We start from the raw sequence: 20,475 nt of genomic DNA on the forward strand, positions 1-20,475 counted from the left end.
TTACAAGGGCAAACACACACACACACAAAAAGCATTATTGTGTTTTGGTTCTCCTCACGGAACACCAAGGGCAAGCACAGTTTGCTAACTTTTCGTACTTACAGACAACAGACAATGAGGTGACTTCTACTTGATCAGTAGAAGCCATTCTTGAAATTGGGATTCTAGGTATATTCACTGTCTAGCCAATTTATATATGATTTAATAAATCCCACACTGAAAATGTAGAAAGGAAATTAGGGTCTCTATTTTTGCCATGTAGCCTTCTTCAACATTCTTGAAGGTTACACAGCCTACATCTGGACCCCTAAAGCGTTCTCTCCTCTCCAAAAGTTCAGTATGGGAAAATCTTTAAGGTTGTACTGTGTCTAATGCAACCCCCCACCTTGTCCATAATTTGCAGTCTCATAACATGTATTCATTAATTACTGTGCTGTTGGCAGGCAATAAGTTAGCAGGAATATAAAGAAGGTAACACTTTTTAATTTGCTTGATTGTAACAATGTGAAAAATTAATAATTGCCATGGTAACAGATGGGCAATCACATTTCATTTTCTCTCTTTTCTGTTAGTTTGACCAATTTATTATTTGCAAACCATTTTCTGAACGTGTTGTTATATTGGAAACATTCGATGAAACTTCTTGGGTGAGAGACTCTGAAATACTGTTTGGCTTTCCACTGTTAATTATGTCTAAAGGTTTTATTTCTGTATGTTATGATTTTTTTTGTAGTGTGGTTTATCGATTGTACTCTTTGGGGTATGGCTCATAATGGTTTGAGTATATTTTAATCAATGTTAACCACACCACTAAAGAATATACAGTGCCTTGCAAAAGTATTCAGACCCCTGACCAATTCTCTCATATTACTGAATTACAAATGGTACATTGAAATTTCGTTCTGTTTGATATTTTGTTTTAAAACACTTAACCTCAAACTCAATTATTGTAAGGTGACATTGGTTTTATGTTGGGAAATATTTTTAAGAAAAATAAAAAACTGAAATATCTTGCTTGCATAAGTATTCAACCCCCACACATTAATATTTGGTAGAGCCACCTTTCGCTGCAATAACAGCTTTAAGTTGTCGAAGTGATTTTGGCCCATTCTTCTTGGCAGATTTACTCCAGGTTGTTTAGGTTGGTTGGACGACGCTTGTGGACCGCAATTTTTAAATAGCGCCACAGATTCTCAATGGGATTGAGATCAGGACTTTGATTGGGCCACTGTAGGACATTCACCTTTTTGTTCTTGAGCTACTCCAATGTTGCTTTGGCCTTGTGCTTGGGATCATTGTCCTGCTGAAAGGTGAATTTCCTCCCAAGCTTCAGTTTTTTAGCAGACTGAAGCAGATTCTCTTGCAGTATTTTCCTGTATTTTGCTCCATCCATTCTTCCTTCAATTGTAACAAGATGCCCAGTCCCTGCTGATGAGAAGCATCCCCACAGCATGATTCTGCCACCACCATACTTCACTGTAGGGATGGTGTGTCTTGAGGCATGGGCAGTGTTAGGTTTGCGCCACACAGAGCGCTTTGAGTTTTGGCCAAAAAGCTCTACCTTGGTCTCATCTGACCACAAAACCTTTTCCCACATCGCAGCTGGGTCACTCTCATGCTTTCTGGCAAACTCCAGACGTGCTTTCAGATGGTACTTTTTGAGTAACGGCTTCTTTCTTGCCACCCTCCCATACAGGCCAGTGTTATGCAGAGCTCTTGATATGGTTGACTGGTGCACCATTACTCCACTCCCAGCCACTGAACTCTGTAGCTCCTTCAAAGTGATTGTTGGCCTCTCTGTGGCTTCTCTCACAAGTCTCCTTCTTGTTTGAGCGCTGAGTTTTGAGGGACGCCCTTTTCTTGGCAGTGCCTGGGTGGTGTGTTGCAGCTTCCACTTCCTGATTACTGATCCAATTGTGCTCACTGGGATATCCAAACACTTGGATATTATTTTATACCCTTTCCCTAATCTATGCATTTGTATGACTTTATCTCTAACTTCTGTAGAATGCTCTTTGGTCTTCATTTTCCTTCAGATTCACAGCCTTACCAATGACCCTTCAACAGTGGGGTTTTTATCCAGAAAATGTGACAGCAACTTTAATGGTTCACAGGTGGAGGCCAATGGTAAGGTAATTGTCTCCTCGTTAGGGCAGTTTCTTTCATCAGTGCAAACTGGGAGCTTCCACAGCACAGGGGTTGAATACTTATGCAAGCAAGATATTTCAGTTTTTTATTTTTCTTAAAAATATTTCCCAACATAAAACCAATATCACCTTACAATAATTGATTCTGAGTTTCACTGTTTAAAAATAAAATATCAAACAGAACGAAATTTCAATGTACCATTTGTAATTCGGTAATACGAGAGAATTGGTCAGGGGTCTGAATACTTTTGCAAGCCACTGTATATATTTGCATGAAAAATGATTAAGTATTATCTTGAAGTGGCACTAAAGCATACCTGTTTTGGTTTGGTTTTGGTACAGTACTTGCTGAAATAAAAAAAAGTTGACAGTACTACTGAAAGGTTTGCAAGCTTTCCTTTTGCAAGAAACATAGTTCCAGGTTGTGCCGAGCAGTAATGCCAATCACAACAGCAGCTTCTGAAGCACGTTTATGTCAAACAACCCCGTGTTCTCTTGATATTGCTTTAAATACGTTTTTAGCAATAGCAATTTAGTTGTCAACTGGAATAAAAAAAAACAAAAAAAAGATTGTAAGCTTTGTATTGTATTGTTAAAATAAAGCAAGACCGATGCAAAAAAAAAAGTAGTGTCAAGGCATAGCAGACAAATAGCCTCAGTTATGATGTGGTAATGACTAGCTGCTGATGAAGAGCCCAGAGATTGGCTTTAAGTGCCAATACTGTCCTGTGAAAGGTTGAGGAGAACATATATTTTTGACTTGGCAAAGCTCAAAGACACACATTTTGTAACTGACCGAGTTCAACTGCAAAGATGCTCATCTCTTTAGACACTTGAAGACCAAGTCAAAAGTTATTCGGCAACTGTGTGTGTGTTCAAGATAAAATGTTTAACATTTATAGTGCAAAGAGATTTCATGAAACCTTTTTCTGATAAATGAAGAATACTGCAGCAGACACTAAACACTGGAGGACAGTTTGAGACTCTAAATCCAGATGGAAAAGTTTCTCAGCTTCTGGTTGCCTTTAGGCTTTATCCACGTTACTATCTGCAGTTTGAACTGCTGCAAGGGTATTCCAAGGGTATTCCAAGGGCAATGTGCTTATAAGAAGACTTTGAGGACAAAAAGGTTTGTTAGTTTTCCAGCGTGGAGGATGCTTAGGCTTAGTTTCTCATGGTGTATTAGCAGCGTTTCCCATTTTAAATTCTTCAATAGTGATATTGCAGTCATATGAAAAAGAAAAAAAAATCTGAGTCTGGGCATGGGTGTGAGTGTGGGGCTACATCTCTCTGGAAGTGTGTCTTTGTTATGTACATATTTGATTACTAAATATATGGGCTTCAGGACGAGATTCACTGGCAAATCCAGAGTTCATAATTAAAGGTTAACGGAAATATTATAATTAAAACTGCAAACAAACACGATTTAGATTTGCACAGGAAGTCCTTGTGGTGACAGTAGTAGACACTAATCGATACGTCAAGGCAACTTAGACCACATAATTGCATTTTCACACTAAATAATCCAAAGTCATTAAGGAAGCTGATTACTCAAACCTTACTTAAAAACACGCTAACATCCCTGTTAATTAGATGAATCTAACTGCCTTGTTTAAGAGATGCTGAACCAGGAGGTAGCCTGGTGTCTTGGGTAATGAAGAGAAGGGCTTGGGTAGCTATAAGCAGAGACATCTCTGGGGACGTCAGAATGGGTATTGGTTGAGTCTATCTGTCTAGAACTGAATTAATTGGAAGACCAGATTGTAATCATCCATGACCACCAATGTACGAAAGTGTTAGAGTTATTTAAGTACAGTGTTAACCTTTATCAGGACTGAATATGTCTACTTTATATAACAGAGCAGATTTTTTCATACACATCATTTGTAGCTAATCGGTTCACATTCCAAAAACCCAATTAGATTAAGCACTAATGCAGACACAGCATACCTGCAGATGAGATGAGATGAAGCTAGGTCTCTTTTTTGGGTACTCTGTATAGGGTGTCTATACACAATAGGCAAAAAGATTGGAGGTGTCTTGCATATCTAAAACATTTTGATGCTCCCCATTTCTTGTACTGAATTTACACTTGACACACATCTTTTCACAACACTGCATTTATGAAGTATGACTATATTGTATTTGAGGTGTTTATAAAAAGTGACCGCATTCTGTGAATAAACAGAATACAAAATCTCAGAGTCAACCTTACGTAATCATACTGGAAACATGGGGATCGCACATAGGGGTTAATTATCTTCATCTAAATAATGGACGAGAACAAACACCCTTACAGAAAACACAAAACAAAACAAGAGGAAGATACACAAGACTACAGCCAAAAACAAACATAAACGCACTATTTATGTAACCCTCACATATACTTTCAAAACTACATGCGAGCTGAGCTTAACAACAACAAAAAAGATTATAAACATAATGACCCACTTCTGGTTCAGTTGGATTGATTTGTTTTTAAGAGTTATGATTATCTCTCTATAGAGAAAAGCAGGTATTTCCAAGCAAATAATGGGCTGAGCAGGACTCAAAGCATAGGGGACTGCAGTGCAAGTACATGGGCTCCCTTGAGTTTTGTTCAATTCCGCACTCCGTACAACTGGCCCCTGAGCTGTGATTAGACTTTAAAATAAAATCTAATTTGAGTGCTGTATCTCCCATTTCGTTCAGCATGTTGGGGGTTGGCTCCAAGAGAAATGAAAGAAGCCGTTTTCTTCGTATTCACCCCAAAGCCGTTGCAAAGAACCACCGTTTCATTTAGTGCTTGTTATGTGCTCATCATATGGTAACAGGCCTGGTTTGAAAGGCTCTTTTAAGTCTCACCTTCACCAGTCAAGCACAGTAATTATGTGAAGAGTGAAGTAGTTACTGTCGGGCTAGGGTCTTACAAAATGACTATCCTTGGTAGCATCGTTGAAGTCTATCGAAAACCTGGACATATGAAAAATACAAACAGAAACCTTATTCCCGGGTGGGGGGTGGGGGTGGGGTGGTTTGGAGGGGGGTCATGAGGGGTGACGGGGGTGATGGATGAGGGGGAGGGGTTGGGGGATGAGGGGAAAGGGGAGGGGAGTGCCTATACTGTGATTTTCTATCAATTTGCAAACTTTATATTGAAGGCGAATTCCCAGCCTGTATTGTTTTGATTTTGTTTGAACCTTTTATTTTGGCCCTCATGCTGTGTGTATTTTGTATTTCTGTTCGTTTGTTAAATAACAACAATTTAGAACCGCAGCTTTCTGTCTCTGGGTGTATTTCCTGCCGGCAGGCAGCTTGGGCCATGACACTACCCTGTCACAGGTTACTTTAATAGGCTACACATGCAATTCATTTAAAATAGTAAGAGAAAAGGAACAAATAGCCACAAATGGCAAACTGCAAGAGACTTTCTAAAAGTTGTTAATGATGCCTAATTAAAGCACAAAGTAGTCTAACATTTTCACACAAGTGCCTATTGTTTCTCTGACTGAAAATTGAAATTCTTACACCCAGAGGTTTTCATGCAAGTAGGTACATAAAGGATATAGATGACAAAACTTTTATTTAATTTTAAATCAGAGAATTTAGTTGTTTTTTTTATTGTAAAAAAACTTGGATCCCTGGTAATAACTTATTTTTAAAAAGATATTTACTTTTACAAAAAAATATGAATGCAGGAACCCAGAGGGACTGTAAATAAACTGTGCTCCTAAGAACACTTTAATCAGAGGAATGAAAGTTAGTTTTAGAAATGTCATTGATTTGGGAGAGAGGATGAAGGGAGCCAGACAAGGAGACCTTGCCATTCCCTTTGAGCATACCCTCTGGACATAACGTTTCTGACACATTTCATTTTTTAGTTAAGATAGGAACAAAGAAAAAAAAAAAAAACACAATTAGTAACTGTTTTAGAGAAACCTTTTTTTGTGTCATTTGTCTTTTCACACAACAGTGATTTCTTTTCTGGTCCATTACATATGTAGCATTCTTGTTTTCATACAATGTAGCTTTTCAGTTTATAGAGTTATTAGGTCTATAATTTATTTATTTATTTATTTATTTCATACAAAGTTTTTGCAACTCACTGGTCAGTTTCCTCATTACCAAAATTAGTTTTAAAATATCTGGTGAGCGAGTTTTACCAATAAATAAATTGAACCGTGCTCCTCAAACCCTTCATATCTAATTCTGGAAAATACTTCCTCAAGACATACGATCAAGCTGAGTTCAGATAACAGCTACCCCCCCCCCTTTCTTACCCACACACCAGATGGCGATGTGCTGGTCAGCGGGAGATCTTTTTTTTTTTTTTTTTTTTATCAGAGTGCCTACTGAGAAACTGCATTCAATTTACTAGAGCAGCTTCCTATTAACACCCCCGGTGTAACCAACTCCTGCTGCATTCATATTCCTGCTGAACTGAAAAGTCAAGCAGTCTTTCACTCCAAGGAAAGACTAAGCTTGCCAACTGGGCTCCCCACATTGCCCCCAGCTGGACAACAGAGGCGTGGGGAGATACAGAAGGAGGGACTCAGTGCTATTTAAAAGGACTGCTGCAAATACATACTGTAATCTGCTATGAAAACTAAAACACTACATTTCTTCCCATCCAACCTTACCTTAAGAAAAGAAATTGGTCTATTCTTGCAATAAAAGTGACAAATGACATTTCTCTGCATCAACATTCACTAAGATTCCCAATCCTTTTATCCTGCGATAACACAAGACAATACAGCCTGGATAAACAAACGTCACAAAGAGTCCATAGTGACAGCAGCCTGCAGCTGATCCAGATGACTGATTTGGTAGAACACTTATATCAGAAGCCTATAAAGCACATGGAAACACCAAAACATGTTTCACATACATGACAGGAACTCCAGAGAGGTTACAGAGAGGCTGTGACCATGACATTCATGTAATATCTGGAGAAGCTAACTGGGGTGTTGGAAGTACCTCTGGAGGACCCCATCCTCATCTAATGCAGATTTCTATGTGTAGATTGAATAAGTGAAAATAACGCTAGATTTAAAACAACTGCAGTCCAAAAAATGCACTACTACAGTCAAACTGCAGTTTTATTTTTTCTAAATAGAAAGGTTGCTATGAACAACCTTTTCATATTATTGTATCACTTTTCATTATATAAAAAGATATTAGGGAGGAGAGAGTTGCTGTATTGTTGCAGTGTTATCCTTGTGTTAGATAGTACATGTTTGGACATAAAGGAAGCAACGAAAAATGCACTGACTCTAAAAAGGACAGGGAAATAGATTTAACAAAAAAGAGAGATCACATCATTAAAGAAGAGTTCTAGTATTAGAATATGATCTAATATCATCTCTGGGTTTTTTAACTCTCAGGTTAACTGTAAAATAAATGAAATGAAACTATGATGAGATCAAATTAATAACACAATCATACCTGTTATAGTGCCACTGATGTTCCAGTAGAGTTAACTAGCCTTATACTCTGTTGTTCAAACCAATTTACAGCACTTTCATTTCCAATATAATAGCAACTGAATGCAACACATCACTTTACAAAGCCTGTGTTGAGGCACCATGACGATGGGGCACCATGTATGCTGCCACTGCCATCCCTTTTAAGAGCAAACAGTAAAAACATATGCATGTGTTTGCATATTTATTTTGAATATTTCAATAGCCAGCTCCTGATTAACACAAACAATAGCCAGCCAAGCAGAATTTCACCTACTTCAACATGCAATGTGCATCAAAACTCACATCAAGAAAGAGTTCAAGGAATATGTATTTCCCAGTAAGGTTAAACAGAAAACATGATGGTTATGCATCATTAATTTGTTTCTCTAAAACAGTTATTAATTGTGTGTTTTTTTTTTTGTTTTGTTTTTTTTCTTTGTTCCTATCTTAACTAAAAAATGAAATGTGTCAGAAACATTATGTCCAGAGGGTATGCAAGGTCTCCTTGTCTGGCTCCCTCCATCCTCTCTCCCAAATCAATGACATTTCTAAAACTAACTTTCATTCCTCTGATCAAAGTGTTCTTAGGAGCACAGTCTATTTACAGTCCCTCTGCGTTCCTGCATTCATATTTTTTTGTAAAAGTAAATATCTTTTTAAAAATAAGTTATTACCAAGGATCCAAGTTTTTTTTACAATAAAAAAAAAAAACTAAATTCTCTGATTTAAAATTAAATAAAATAAATCTGTGTTATTCTAACAATTAAAATAAAAGGCTAAAATTGAGCTCAAGTTTTGTCATCTATATCCTTTATATACCTACTTGCATGAAAACCTCTGGGTGTAAGAATTTCAATTTTCAGTCAGAGAAACAATAGGCACTTGTGTGAAAATGTTAGTTCCCAGACAACCACCGGCACAGATTCATTACAAAACCAAAACAGAACCAAGAAGGAAGGCAGGACTCACCAGGAAGAGGGAGCGGAAGTTGCTGAGGTCTCCAAAGAAGTCCTCGATACTGACGACCTGCGGGTCGAAGACGAAGTAGCTGCCCAGGCTCTCGTAGAGCTTCTGCATGTTCTTGTGCGTGATGGAGAGCTTCTCGAACTGCTCCCGCGAATACTTGGAGAAGCCGTGAGGGCCGGGTTAAAGAAACCTGAAGCTCTAGTTTATGGAATAAAAATCTGCATTTATTGTAAAGTTATCTGCCATTAAACTGTTTCTCATTAAAAAAGTAATACACATGAGTATTTTCCAGCGTGTGTAACTAACAACTAATCCAATTGCAACAATGGCATTCTCAGACAAATTGAAGATTATTCAATTGATCAACGCAGACAGATCTAAACCGTGAAAAACAAAGCGCTCTATTTAATCTAAATAGTTGCATTAAGATTCACCACAGTTTAGATCCATTAAATAGATCATATGTTGCTAATGCAAACAACTGTTAACTGCATCACTTAATTTGCAGTTCCATTATTATAAATATAACTAGAACTGCCAGGCAGTTTTACGGCTCCCAATCCCCAGCATCAGTACCCATCTAAGCGTGTTTAGTTCTCAATGTGCCAAGTTTAAAATCAGTAACTTCAACTGTTCCACAGAAGAAGATTTTGAAAGTTCTTTTTTTCAAAAATGTTTCTTAAGAGTTTCTTAAAAGTCAGTTGTATTGCTACAGTGTCAAGGATGATGCTTGTGAAGTTTCAAGTTAGTCAAGTAAACTGTTTGTCAACTGAGGCAGTTTTAAATTTCAGATGTAAACATACACCTGGCGGCCATCTTGTTTTATAAAACATAACCATTTTGACATATTTGTATTCCATTTTTACTAGGACAATAACTACCATGTTTGGAGTTTATTGGTCAAACAGTGTTCAAATAGCAGCAGTTTGCTGTTAAGGGCGCGTTTCGATAAGATTTGTGGCAGCCATTTTGACATAAAAATTTATCTCAGAAGTTTCTGCTTCGCAAACTTGATGCGGGTTTGGATGCTGATGATATATGCCAAATGTCAGATCAATTGCTTTACTGGTTCCCAAGAAGAAGATTTAGAAAGGTTTCTAAAAAATGCGTCAAATGGCCAGTTTTGTTTCTGGTCAACACAATTTTTTTTAAAAGTCAGTTGTATTGATACAGTATCAGGGAAGATGCTTGTGAAGTTTGGAGTTAGTGAAGTAAATTGTTTGTCAACTGACACAGGTTTAAATTTCAAATGTAAACGTAAGTGTCGGCCATCTTGTTTTACAAAACATCACCATTTTCACATATTTTTATCCCAATGTTACTGAGACAATAATTACCAAGTTTGGAGTTTGCTGGACAAATTGCAGCAATTTGCTTTTAAGGACACGTTTCGATAAGATTTGTGGCAGCCATTTTGACATGAAAATTTATCACAGCAACTTCTGCTTCGCCAACTTGATGTGGGTTTGGATGTTGATGATATATACCAAGTTTTAGATCAATCTCTTTACTGGTTCCCAAGAAGATTTCGTAAGGTTTTATCGAAAAATGCGTCACGGCGTCAATTGCAAGGACGCAGCAGCAAAATTTTTTCAGCATCTGACAGCAAATGTATCCGGCTTGTTACCTGCCAAGTCAGAACCTGATCAGTCACACAGCTTCGAAGCAGCAGCAGTTTAAAGTTTTGGGATGAAAAAATAAATAAATAAATAAATCTTAATAACAAAGGCTGAGAAGCCTAATAACGCATTCATTAGAAGACAGTTACCCATCATTGAAAGAGACGTTTCAGTGATTCAAGTTTACATACTTGCTGGAAACTTTCTTTTTAATAAGCCGCCCATTTAAAATGATTACTTCAAAAATCTAATTGCTGTTACTGCAATTATCAGATAATGATGGCACAGAAACCTACTTTAACAACCACATTTTTATGGCATAAAGAAGTTCCCTCAAGCAAAATGGCAAGCAATACTTAGAGATTACCTAAACAAGTGTGCATATAAAATGTAATTACAAGGCTGATTTCGTTATGCAAAGCTAATCCTAAGAGATTAAACCAGATATCAATAAAAAACAAAACAAAAAAATATTGTATTAAAAACCAATTACAGTTGGATATAAAGACCACCGCTTTTAGATGTTTTCCTGACTGTTGTAAGCACAATGTAATGTATGTTAACAAACCCACTGCTATGTGCATGTCCAAAGATATGTATAAGCACCCCCACTATTCCCAGAATAATATACTGTACAATGTATAATGTACAGCTATGGCCAAAAGTTTTACATCACCAATTTTGCTTCATAAAGTCGAATGAAACCTGCTGAATAATGTTAAGTTAACACATTGAAATGCACACCGCTTTGCAGTTTTCTATATAGTTATGAAAAACTGACAAAAACAGAACAATTTGACATTTTAAAATCTAACAGGAAATACTGTACTAGTATTACGGCTTCCAGCAGACTTTTTCTCATTTTGCAGTTTATTTGATTAAATTATGTAAGATCTAAATTATATTCAGAGAGAGAGAGTTTGTCCTAAAATTCTAGGTGATGCAAAACATTTGGTCACAGCTGTAGATGCACTGTACTAGCGGATGACTGAAGTGGCAAGCACTGTAAAGCACCTGCATTATGTACTAAATATTATACAATTTCATGTATTTGGTGTCTTCTCATACAAACTATAGCAGCTTTATTTTTCAATAGCATAAATCGCATTTTCAACACAAAAGCTAATGACATTTTAATATGTGTTCATCAGGCATTTCTTAGGTATTGTGAATAGAACACAATAGACTGGAATTTCTCTTTTGCAATGTGAGAGTTGGGTGCAGTTATCGTCATGCTTTGTGTTATGTGATTCAGAATGCTCATCATGTTGTAAGGCAAATTCCTCATCTTCAGAGGGCAAGGTCGGTCTGCCTTGATCACTGGCATGCACTCCTGGAATGTAGGTTAACCCACTTTCCTCGTGCTCAATAACTATTGACATATTTGTCCTTGCTGGCTCTGTAACAAGAGCATTTCTGGGCACCAGATGGAGACGTTCTGCACAGCCGCTTTTAATAACACAAAAAACACCCAAACAAATGAAAAACATTTGGTTCTTTTTTATTTTCAGGTACCTATACAATTGTCACTCTTAACCATTTGTAGCATTGCTTATTAACCCTTATAAAATTGCACAATTCCAGACATGCTTCTGTAGTTTTGTCAGTAAACGGCACAGTGTTCTCTACAGGCAGATTTTAAAATGGCAGCCCATATACTTACTGCTGCCAACCTCCTTATATCCCCAATTCTCAATAGCTAACCAGCTAAATAGTGTGCCGACCAATCATTGTTGGATAAGCGATTCTATAATGTAAAAGTATAACGTACATGAGAACATGTGTGCACTACTCCTATTAACAGAGATACGCATTCCCAGTGAATGAGAATAATGTCCTCAGCATACACTGTAGTAGCAAATTAAGGACGGCTGAAGTGTACTAAAGGGCTTGACCAGCTCATTCTTAATTTGCAGAAGAAGAATGTGTATCATTAATGATTAAATAGCAGATTACATAATTTGCTTCTTGATTCCAAGTGGGTCCTGGAAGACAATTACAAGAATATTTTCGGTTGACCCGTCCTTGGTATTAACATATAATTATGCTTTTATGATAACATACTGTATCATTTTCCACATTAATATTAATTATTGCAGTGACTTATTCAAGATATTAATAGCCCACTGTGATAGCCAATCAATCTCTTAAATTATAGACCAACATCAGGTCATGTAACAAAAAGTTCCAAAGAAACTTTTTTTTTCTTTCCCAATCTACAGAGACATTGTATAGAAGCCCATTGCCGCCACCAAAAAAAAAAAAAAAAAATCCATTATAAGGTTGACATACTGTCTCATTATTTTGACTTGGTATCTCGTTATTTCGATTTACTATTTTGTTATTTCGACTTAGTATCTCGTTATTTCAACTTATTATAGTAAGTCGAAATAACGAGATAGTAAGTCAAAATAATGACATAGTATGTCAAGCTTATAATGGAAATTTAAAATGTATTTTATTTTTTTGTTTGTTTCTTTTTGTGGTGGAAAATGGGCTTCTATAATGTTGTACCAATTAATTATTATTATTATTATTATTATTATAATTTTTTTTTTTAGCAAAAAAAAAACACCATCACAACAGTGTTCAATTATTTTTTCATGTGATAAGCTTGAATGATATTGCTTACAACATCTCAAAAAGCCTCAGTGCATGCCATTCATCTGTCATTTCAATCTAGGAAAAGATGATGGATGTGGCCACTCTAGGGAACCATACCAAATAAGTTAAGAGCTGAGAGCTAGGAAGCAGTATGGCCAAGTGATTGGAGCTCAGGATTGGGAGCGGTGGCACAGTGATTAGAGCTCAGGATTGGGAGCGGTGGCACAGTGATTAGAGCTCAGGACTGGGAGTGATAGCACAGTGATTTTGGCCAAAGAATCGTGAGGTAATGTGGCTTAATGTTTAGCGGAGACTATTGTTTGGACTGGTATGGCCTACATACTAGTCAAACGGTTCATTACTTGTGCAATCCGGCACAAATGAACCCCTATTTATATTTATTTTGATGTTTTAAAAGATTACATACATTTTTTGTGCTGACCGTGTCCTTAAGTTCAAACAAAATCCACAGACAAAACTCGGCTAGCATAGCAACACAGTAAATGTCAGTAAATGACCATCAATATTTCATCTTGTTAGAAAGTTATTCTGAAAATAAATTACAGTTAGGTTGAATCATGGCGAAAATGTGTTCAAATACAAAAAATAAATCCTCTTTTCTGCGAAATCAACAAAACATGCTATGATGAAAGATATACACTAGGAGAGTGAGGAAGCTGGATGTTAGCTATACCTTGAACCTTTACACTAACAATGGGGGTATAGGGGTGTGTATGTGCCTGTTTCCTGCAACTCAGTGACTGAGTTCAAAGGAATGCATCGGTAGAGTCCACACTGGGGATATGGGTGTGGAGGTTGTCTCCCATAGTGCTTCTTCGAGACAGTCAAGCTTTCGCCAGGAAGGAAAATTCAGGCACTGCCAGTAAAGCTTGGGAACTTGCTTCCTACTGCCCCAGAAAAGGAGCTTAAACAAGCAAGAAAATAATAATAATAATTGGTGGTTAGTCCCTTCAAACTGCACTCAATACACCTTTATTTCAAGGTTAATCTTTCACAAAAGATACAATAAAATTAATTTGTTTTAAACAATTTGTCTAATGTGGGACATGCTAAGATGGCTGACAGGCAGCCATATTACGACAGGCCTATGAGGTATAAATTAAGAATCCTTAAATAAAATATCACCAGGAAATTACTTTTGGTTTCAATCTGTTCAGGCTCTGCAGTAAAAGCCAAAATGTAAAATAATCACAACTGTAGCCGAAAAACAAAAAAAAACTATTTTTAAAAAACAAATAAAAAGAAAAGCAAACCCTACAATAGGTGAAAAAATTCTCTGCGGCTTTGGCCACCTAAATTATCCCTTGTTTGCCCACCTGCATTTTAGGAAGGTATTACAAATGGTAAATTGCTTTCTTGGGCAAAGCCAAAAAGCCTTCGTAATAAATCTCATGTAACCTAGTTTCATTAATGGTCATGTAATGCCTTGCTGTGGTGTCTCCTGGCTTCAGAAGCAATGACTGAGGCACAGCTGTGGGGCTGTGAGGTAGTGTGTCTGCAGGGGAGGTGCAGAACGAACATCTCTGTCAATAGCCACTGGGCTCTCTGCAAAGTGAAATAAACTTTTTCTGGCTCCGCTCCATGCTGCAGAGCATCAAAGTCAAAGTGCTCCACAGTAAAGAACTATGTATGTACTCTGTTTATATTACAGTGATGAAAGACCACATACTACTGCAGTTTTAGTTGGTACAGGATTAGCGGATAAATAACAGGTCCATGAAACAAAAGGCAGTTGGTTTTAGATAATGTGAGTAATACTGAACTGAGAAGTCATTGTTCAAGTTTTTTAAAATTTCCAGTGTTGCAAGACACGGTTCCATTTTACAACTACCCCTGCAGGACAAAGAGCCTTAAAGACCTCCCATCCATGGATTGAAAATTGGGCGTTGGGCAGTAAATATTCTCATGTCATAGTGCCATCGAGGCAGAAATTGGGTCACAACTCAAGATGTCGGCAGTGCTGAATAAAAACCAGCTGTGCTGTGTCCAGAGTGCTTTGAGATGAGAGCAGAGCACAACAGAGGTACTTCTGCTGGAGCTGGATATCACCAGCATGTTGCAGGAAAGACAGGGTGGCTGGATGCCAACATAAGAGAACCCACCACCTTAAATCAAGCAGCCAAAATGCCTTTTGGTGATCACTGAATTCAGGTTTCATTGTATTGCAGAACCAAGTATTATAAGATAGCGATTCCTTTCATATATAAAGGCACTGTAATAGCTGCACGACACTTCAATGATATCAAAACATGATGCATTAAGCGTTACTATGCAGATGCAACAGTGTCCAACATGGAATAAAAATCAACTGTGTTCCATCAATATCTCCTGAATGTTTTTAACCACCAGACGAGCTATCATATAAATGTCTCCTTCCCTAAACAAATATATCCATCCCTAAAATATATAAAAGAGGTTGGTAAAATGATATCTAATGGGTTAAACATAAGGTTACATTGTGTTTTAATGAAGAAAGATTCCCAAGAGGGGGATAAGGGGGGAACATACTTCTGGAAGGACACATTTTGGCAATGACATTATATTTGAATTTCCTTTTTATCCCCTAAGGGCCCAATTTTGAAACGAGTTCAAAGGCAAAGTCAGTTTTTTAGGAGGAAAAACTAAATTGTAATGGTATAAAACTAGCAAGAAAAAAAGTAAAGAGTAAAGTGAGAGAGAGATGGTAGGTTTAGTGTAACAGAAAACAAAAAGTTACTCCTGAAATCGAAACTGTTGTCAGAGTGCACTTAGATATCCTGATATCCTGATGCCGTTTGAGCGGCAGATTTGCAAAAATAACAATTTTCTAAGCACTTCAATGGAATGTGGGGGGGGGGGGGGGGGGGGGTCTGGCTGGACAGCTGCGTCTGTGTTTTACGTGACAGCTCTGGATGTAAACAAACCTGGGATTCATTTTTTTTTATACATAGACAATGTCACGGAATTGTTTTCGCCAAATCTTGAGATGTTCGCCTTTTGATTTGAGAGAAATTAGAAGCACTTGCTCTGGCAACAAGGGAAACAATTGATGTGCTACTGTTTCTCACAGAAGCACTATGCTGCAGGGTCACGCAATTGAAAAGGTAAAGGTATTATTATTAGGGGGAGCAGGGTGCAGGTGTGTGGCTAAGTACTGTATGTGAACTTGCCTCACACACTGAATGCATGCCTGCAGGGCTCCCGTGGGTCCTAAACCCTGCTAGGTACAGACAGGGATTGCAGGATTGCAGGTTCATACTATTACCTCAGTTCTATGCCTGCCATGTAAACCTTTTACTGACAAAAATAACTCCAACAGCATGTACTTTCAAGGCTGCCGTTAAATTAAACTTCTATAGAGCTGTATTTCTTTTAAATTCTTAACCCTGTGTGTCCTGCACACTAGGGGGCTGATGAAAGGGTAGGCGTAGTGCAAACAACTGAGGCTGCAAAATCCAAACTGCCGAGCAGCCAGGCAATTCAACATCAGTTATGCTACCAAAGAGTCCATTGGTCCACTAAGAGCCAAGTGTTGCCACATCAGGAAGTGTACCACAGCAGCCATCCTGAGTCTAATGACAGGCCTCTGCAGGTGTGTGTTTTATACAGCTCTTAATTACTTGCTTCTACAATGGTTTCCACCTGTTTTTTGGAGGGTCAGCAATTGCCCAAGTGTAAGGCAAAATCCTTACATCTCATTAGAATGTTTGCTCCTACTTGGTATTCCAGATCCCAGTCCAATTCCATGCTCTTTTCTTCATTTGAATACATTTCAATACCAAATAAAAGCAATTTGATAGCGGGTGCAGAACAGCAGGTGAAAAACATTCTTTACATATGCCGCATTTTTTGTGGCTGCTGAAGTCCCACTTCATTGCTGCTAAACTCCTTTTTGCATGTGCAAAACACAGACTTCACCCACAATAAGGGCATTTTGCAGCCACAAATCACTTTGCACGTATCCATACATCAGCCCCTAGATGTTGCTAGAATTCATCTGTGGAAGGGTGAAGATATTACAATGACCATGAAACATACCAGTAAGCAACTCTCCCAACAGCTTGTAACTACGCCCTAAACTGTTAATGCCAACAGGGGAATCCACAGCAAGCTGATACAAAGCACAAAGTGTTTGGGGATGGGGATTACAGAACCTGAACCCCTCAAATCCATCCACATAACAGGCACCCCCACCATTATCCAGCCTGCACCCTTTGCCCAGTGCAGTCCGTTCCATACAAGGCTGAGCTGTTTGCACAAGGGAGAGAGCAGTAATGAGACAAAGGGGCACAGACTAAAACTCCAGAAATTTATTATTTTACCTGCCTTTGAACTGCAATTGATGTTGAACTATTTTATTTTAAACATCAGGATCTGAAGCTACGAGAGATACATGAAATGGAAGAGATGCGTTGGCATTTTTAATCAAATTCTGCCATGGATTGCTTTAAGCTAAAGACATCTCACACTGTCAGAACTTGACTACATGCAAGTTCACCTAACACAGTAAGAAAAAAAAAAAAACTACTTGCAGTTATTGGAAGACACAGGGGTTTAATGGAATGCGCGACAGGTTAGTAGGTAAGTGAGTCTTATCTTTGTAGAAGGGAATCTCAAATTTAACATTAAGGATAAAGCTTTATTTCTATGTCCCCGCTTTCCAGGAGATGGGACACACAATATCCCCTACAGGCAAGTCATCATGCTGCCATAACAGGGTGTCACAGTTTTTTGAGAGACATTGCCATGAAACATTCCTTGTCTACTGCTTGTACTGCTGTATTACACTCAGACCACCAGACGGCAAGGGTTCCTTAGATCTGTAAACAGGACTGAAGAGACTTGGGATGGAGAGGCAAAAAATTTATCACAGCAGGGTCAAGCTACTGGCTTTATCTTGACATTCTGAGGACTAACATCTAGACCTGGCTCTTCTAACCCCCAGTGTCAAACTGTGGTCACTAATATATATATATATATATATATATATATATATATATATATATATATATATATTATATATATATATATATATATATATATAGACAGACACACACACACACACACACACACACACACACAGACTTGGCCAGACTGCCTCACATTTCATAACCAGAAGACAGAAGATCCCTTCCGTAATGTCATCTTGCATGATCAGTTCTCTTCCTTTAACCAAATCCTAATTAGGTAGTTTGTTGTCAGGGATGAAAACAAGACTAGCATTGTTCAGCACTTTGAGACATAAAAATATCTGATAATGAGCTTCGCTAGCTAAATATGAGCATGTTACTTGCACTAGGAGGTTTATAAGGCTCACACTAAAACCTGGAATGTGTCAAAAGGCTATAGAATTGTGCGTACTGCATTTTCACTGCTGAGTAGAAACATTGGCTAAACAAAGAATATATACATCCAGAGTACAGACTGACAGTAGTGTACTATTCTTGGATGTGGTTTACCATGTTTATTTACTGTGCCACACTTCACCATGCTCCTACAGTGGGGAACAGCAGCACATGCTATAAAACAAAACTGCTGGCTTGCCTTTGAAATCTGCCTACAGATAAGTAAGTGTTTTAAATGTCAATAGAATTTGTAATCCCATCTCTTTTGTCAGGCTGTATATAAATTAAAAACCACTTGCCAGTCTAAGCACTTAAATGCTCTTAAAAGGCACAATTTGGATCAATACCAGCCACTTTTCAGCAATTAAAATTTTTCATCTCTGTTTTTGTTTAATCATTTTAATGAGAGCAATCCCAGTGTCCAAAAACGGGCTTAATTTCAGGTTTACAGTACTTCTGCGAATCAATTCAGACAACTTCAAACCACTTCTAATTTGGTCTTGTTTTTGTTTTTGCTCATGCGAACATTCACACAGACTGCACTGCAAGTCTGTGTTTGCATCTAGAAAGGATACTCCCAGCATATGATGGAGCTGAATCCTCCCTTTCCAGCATCTCCAGCGGTCAAAGAAGCTATTTTAAATCAGCATCTTCAACTGACATTGACTATTACAAAATACTGTTTTAAGACAGGCCCTCTTCAGAGGGGACATAGGATACTGTTGCACATCATAGATATCATACGCCTGTCCAGTTGTACTTTCCAGTTGTATTCAGTTACACTAAAATCTTCTTCCTTGTCATGGGCATTATCGAGACAGATATGCTCAGTTTATTAGAAAACCGATTTATTTTCAGTGGCTTATTTAAAGACATAGTGTCCCACACCCACTCGTTCGGAGCCCATGCTGAAAAAAATATAACTGTTTTAAGTATGCAAAATAAAAAGTGACTGCATGCTTTAAGTTTTGCTTTGCTGTACAGCAGTTTGATAGAGTCAAGTTAATATATTACTGTGTCTGAATGGGAAAATACCTAAATGGGGAGAAAGGTGAAAATACACGGATGCATGAGGAACCAAAGTAAAAAGGAGAACATTAAGATAATGGAGCTGTCTCCCATAGAAATGTGCGGGCCAGGAAGCTATTTTTAGGAAATTAATTTAAGCCTTTTAATAATTAACTGATAATTAACTGGCAATCAAGAATAAGATAAAATGATCTTTGAGACTCTCTTACTGTCAAACAATGCAGTCATCACAGGACTTTGATCTCTAGTTAAAGACTGGATGGCTATATAATTGATCTGAGGAACAAATCCACCACATCACCATATTTGTGAATTTAAATGTTAAATAAACCCCCAGAAATGTTTGATTTGTGACAACAGAGATTTAACTGAAGCTAGACAAGTTAAAGGACAAAAGGTCAGACACCCTCACCTATGCTGCAATAAAATAACTCTACCGTGCAAAACATTTCCCTGCTATGCAAATATTGCACGTATGCAAAGGAAGACTCAATAACACCCAGTGACATTAACAATAAACTATGCATAGCAAAGCATATTAAATATTTCAGCCACCATGCAATGCAAGACTCAAGGGGGCTGCAATTATCAAACGGCAGGGGCAAAGTTACCTGACACTGAAACAATAGCCCATGAATCTGCCTGCTCTTATTTATAAGTTAAACTCCCTTTATAAACAGGGGCACTCAACATTGTAGGTATACATTTAGAATCTTCAACTGCATCTGAGCATTCTAGCCTCTGAGCTCCTCAAACCCACAACAATCCATACTGTAATGCAGTGCTGTCCACTGAGCTACTTGAGCTGTTTATTTTTCATACAGCAGCCCAGTCCCATCTTCCACACTGCAGCGAATGCATAACCTCACCAGCTAACTAGCAGTGGCTGGGATTATAAGCAAGTTATTTAGCATGGCTTCTGGGTATCTTTCCCCAGCAAGGTGAGGTTTAACTCTGCTCCCGATTCCTCTCCCACTCACTGTGATGTGAGGGGGAAGCTGTGATAGTAGGCACAAGGAGGGCTTTGACAAGCTGCTGATGAATCACCTACAGGTAGACGTGTTTCTTGTGAAAATCAAACATCATTCCACCAGTTATGGCTCCACACCTGCAGCACCTATCAGTCTCTCTCTATCTCCCACTCTATGGTATGCTTGTTGGCATATTTATGTAAATCAATTTGTCAAGTTATGTACAGTATACATCCATCTAATGTCATCATACAATCTTGACTTATCTATCTATCATTTTGGTCTAACACGTTTATGTATATGATAAGCAGCTGCACCATTAGTTGTATGAGGCATTCTAAGGTCGTTCT

The 20,475-nt window shown here is 37.9% G+C and overlaps 1 protein-coding gene across 1 annotated transcript in view; it reads right to left on the reverse strand.

Moving 5' to 3' along the window:
- diaph2 (diaphanous-related formin 2) overlaps positions 1–20,475 on the reverse strand; it is a 448,520-nt gene that overhangs the window by 53,578 nt on the left and 374,467 nt on the right. The window contains exon 27 of the mRNA XM_041253971.1: positions 8,561–8,725. Within this exon, the coding sequence (XP_041109905.1) occupies positions 8,561–8,725 (165 nt within the window). The remainder of the gene's footprint in view (positions 1–8,560; positions 8,726–20,475) is intronic.

This window comes from Polyodon spathula, chromosome 7 (assembly GCF_017654505.1).
Source record: "Polyodon spathula isolate WHYD16114869_AA chromosome 7, ASM1765450v1, whole genome shotgun sequence".
In the NCBI taxonomy this organism is placed as follows: domain Eukaryota; kingdom Metazoa; phylum Chordata; class Actinopteri; order Acipenseriformes; family Polyodontidae; genus Polyodon; species Polyodon spathula.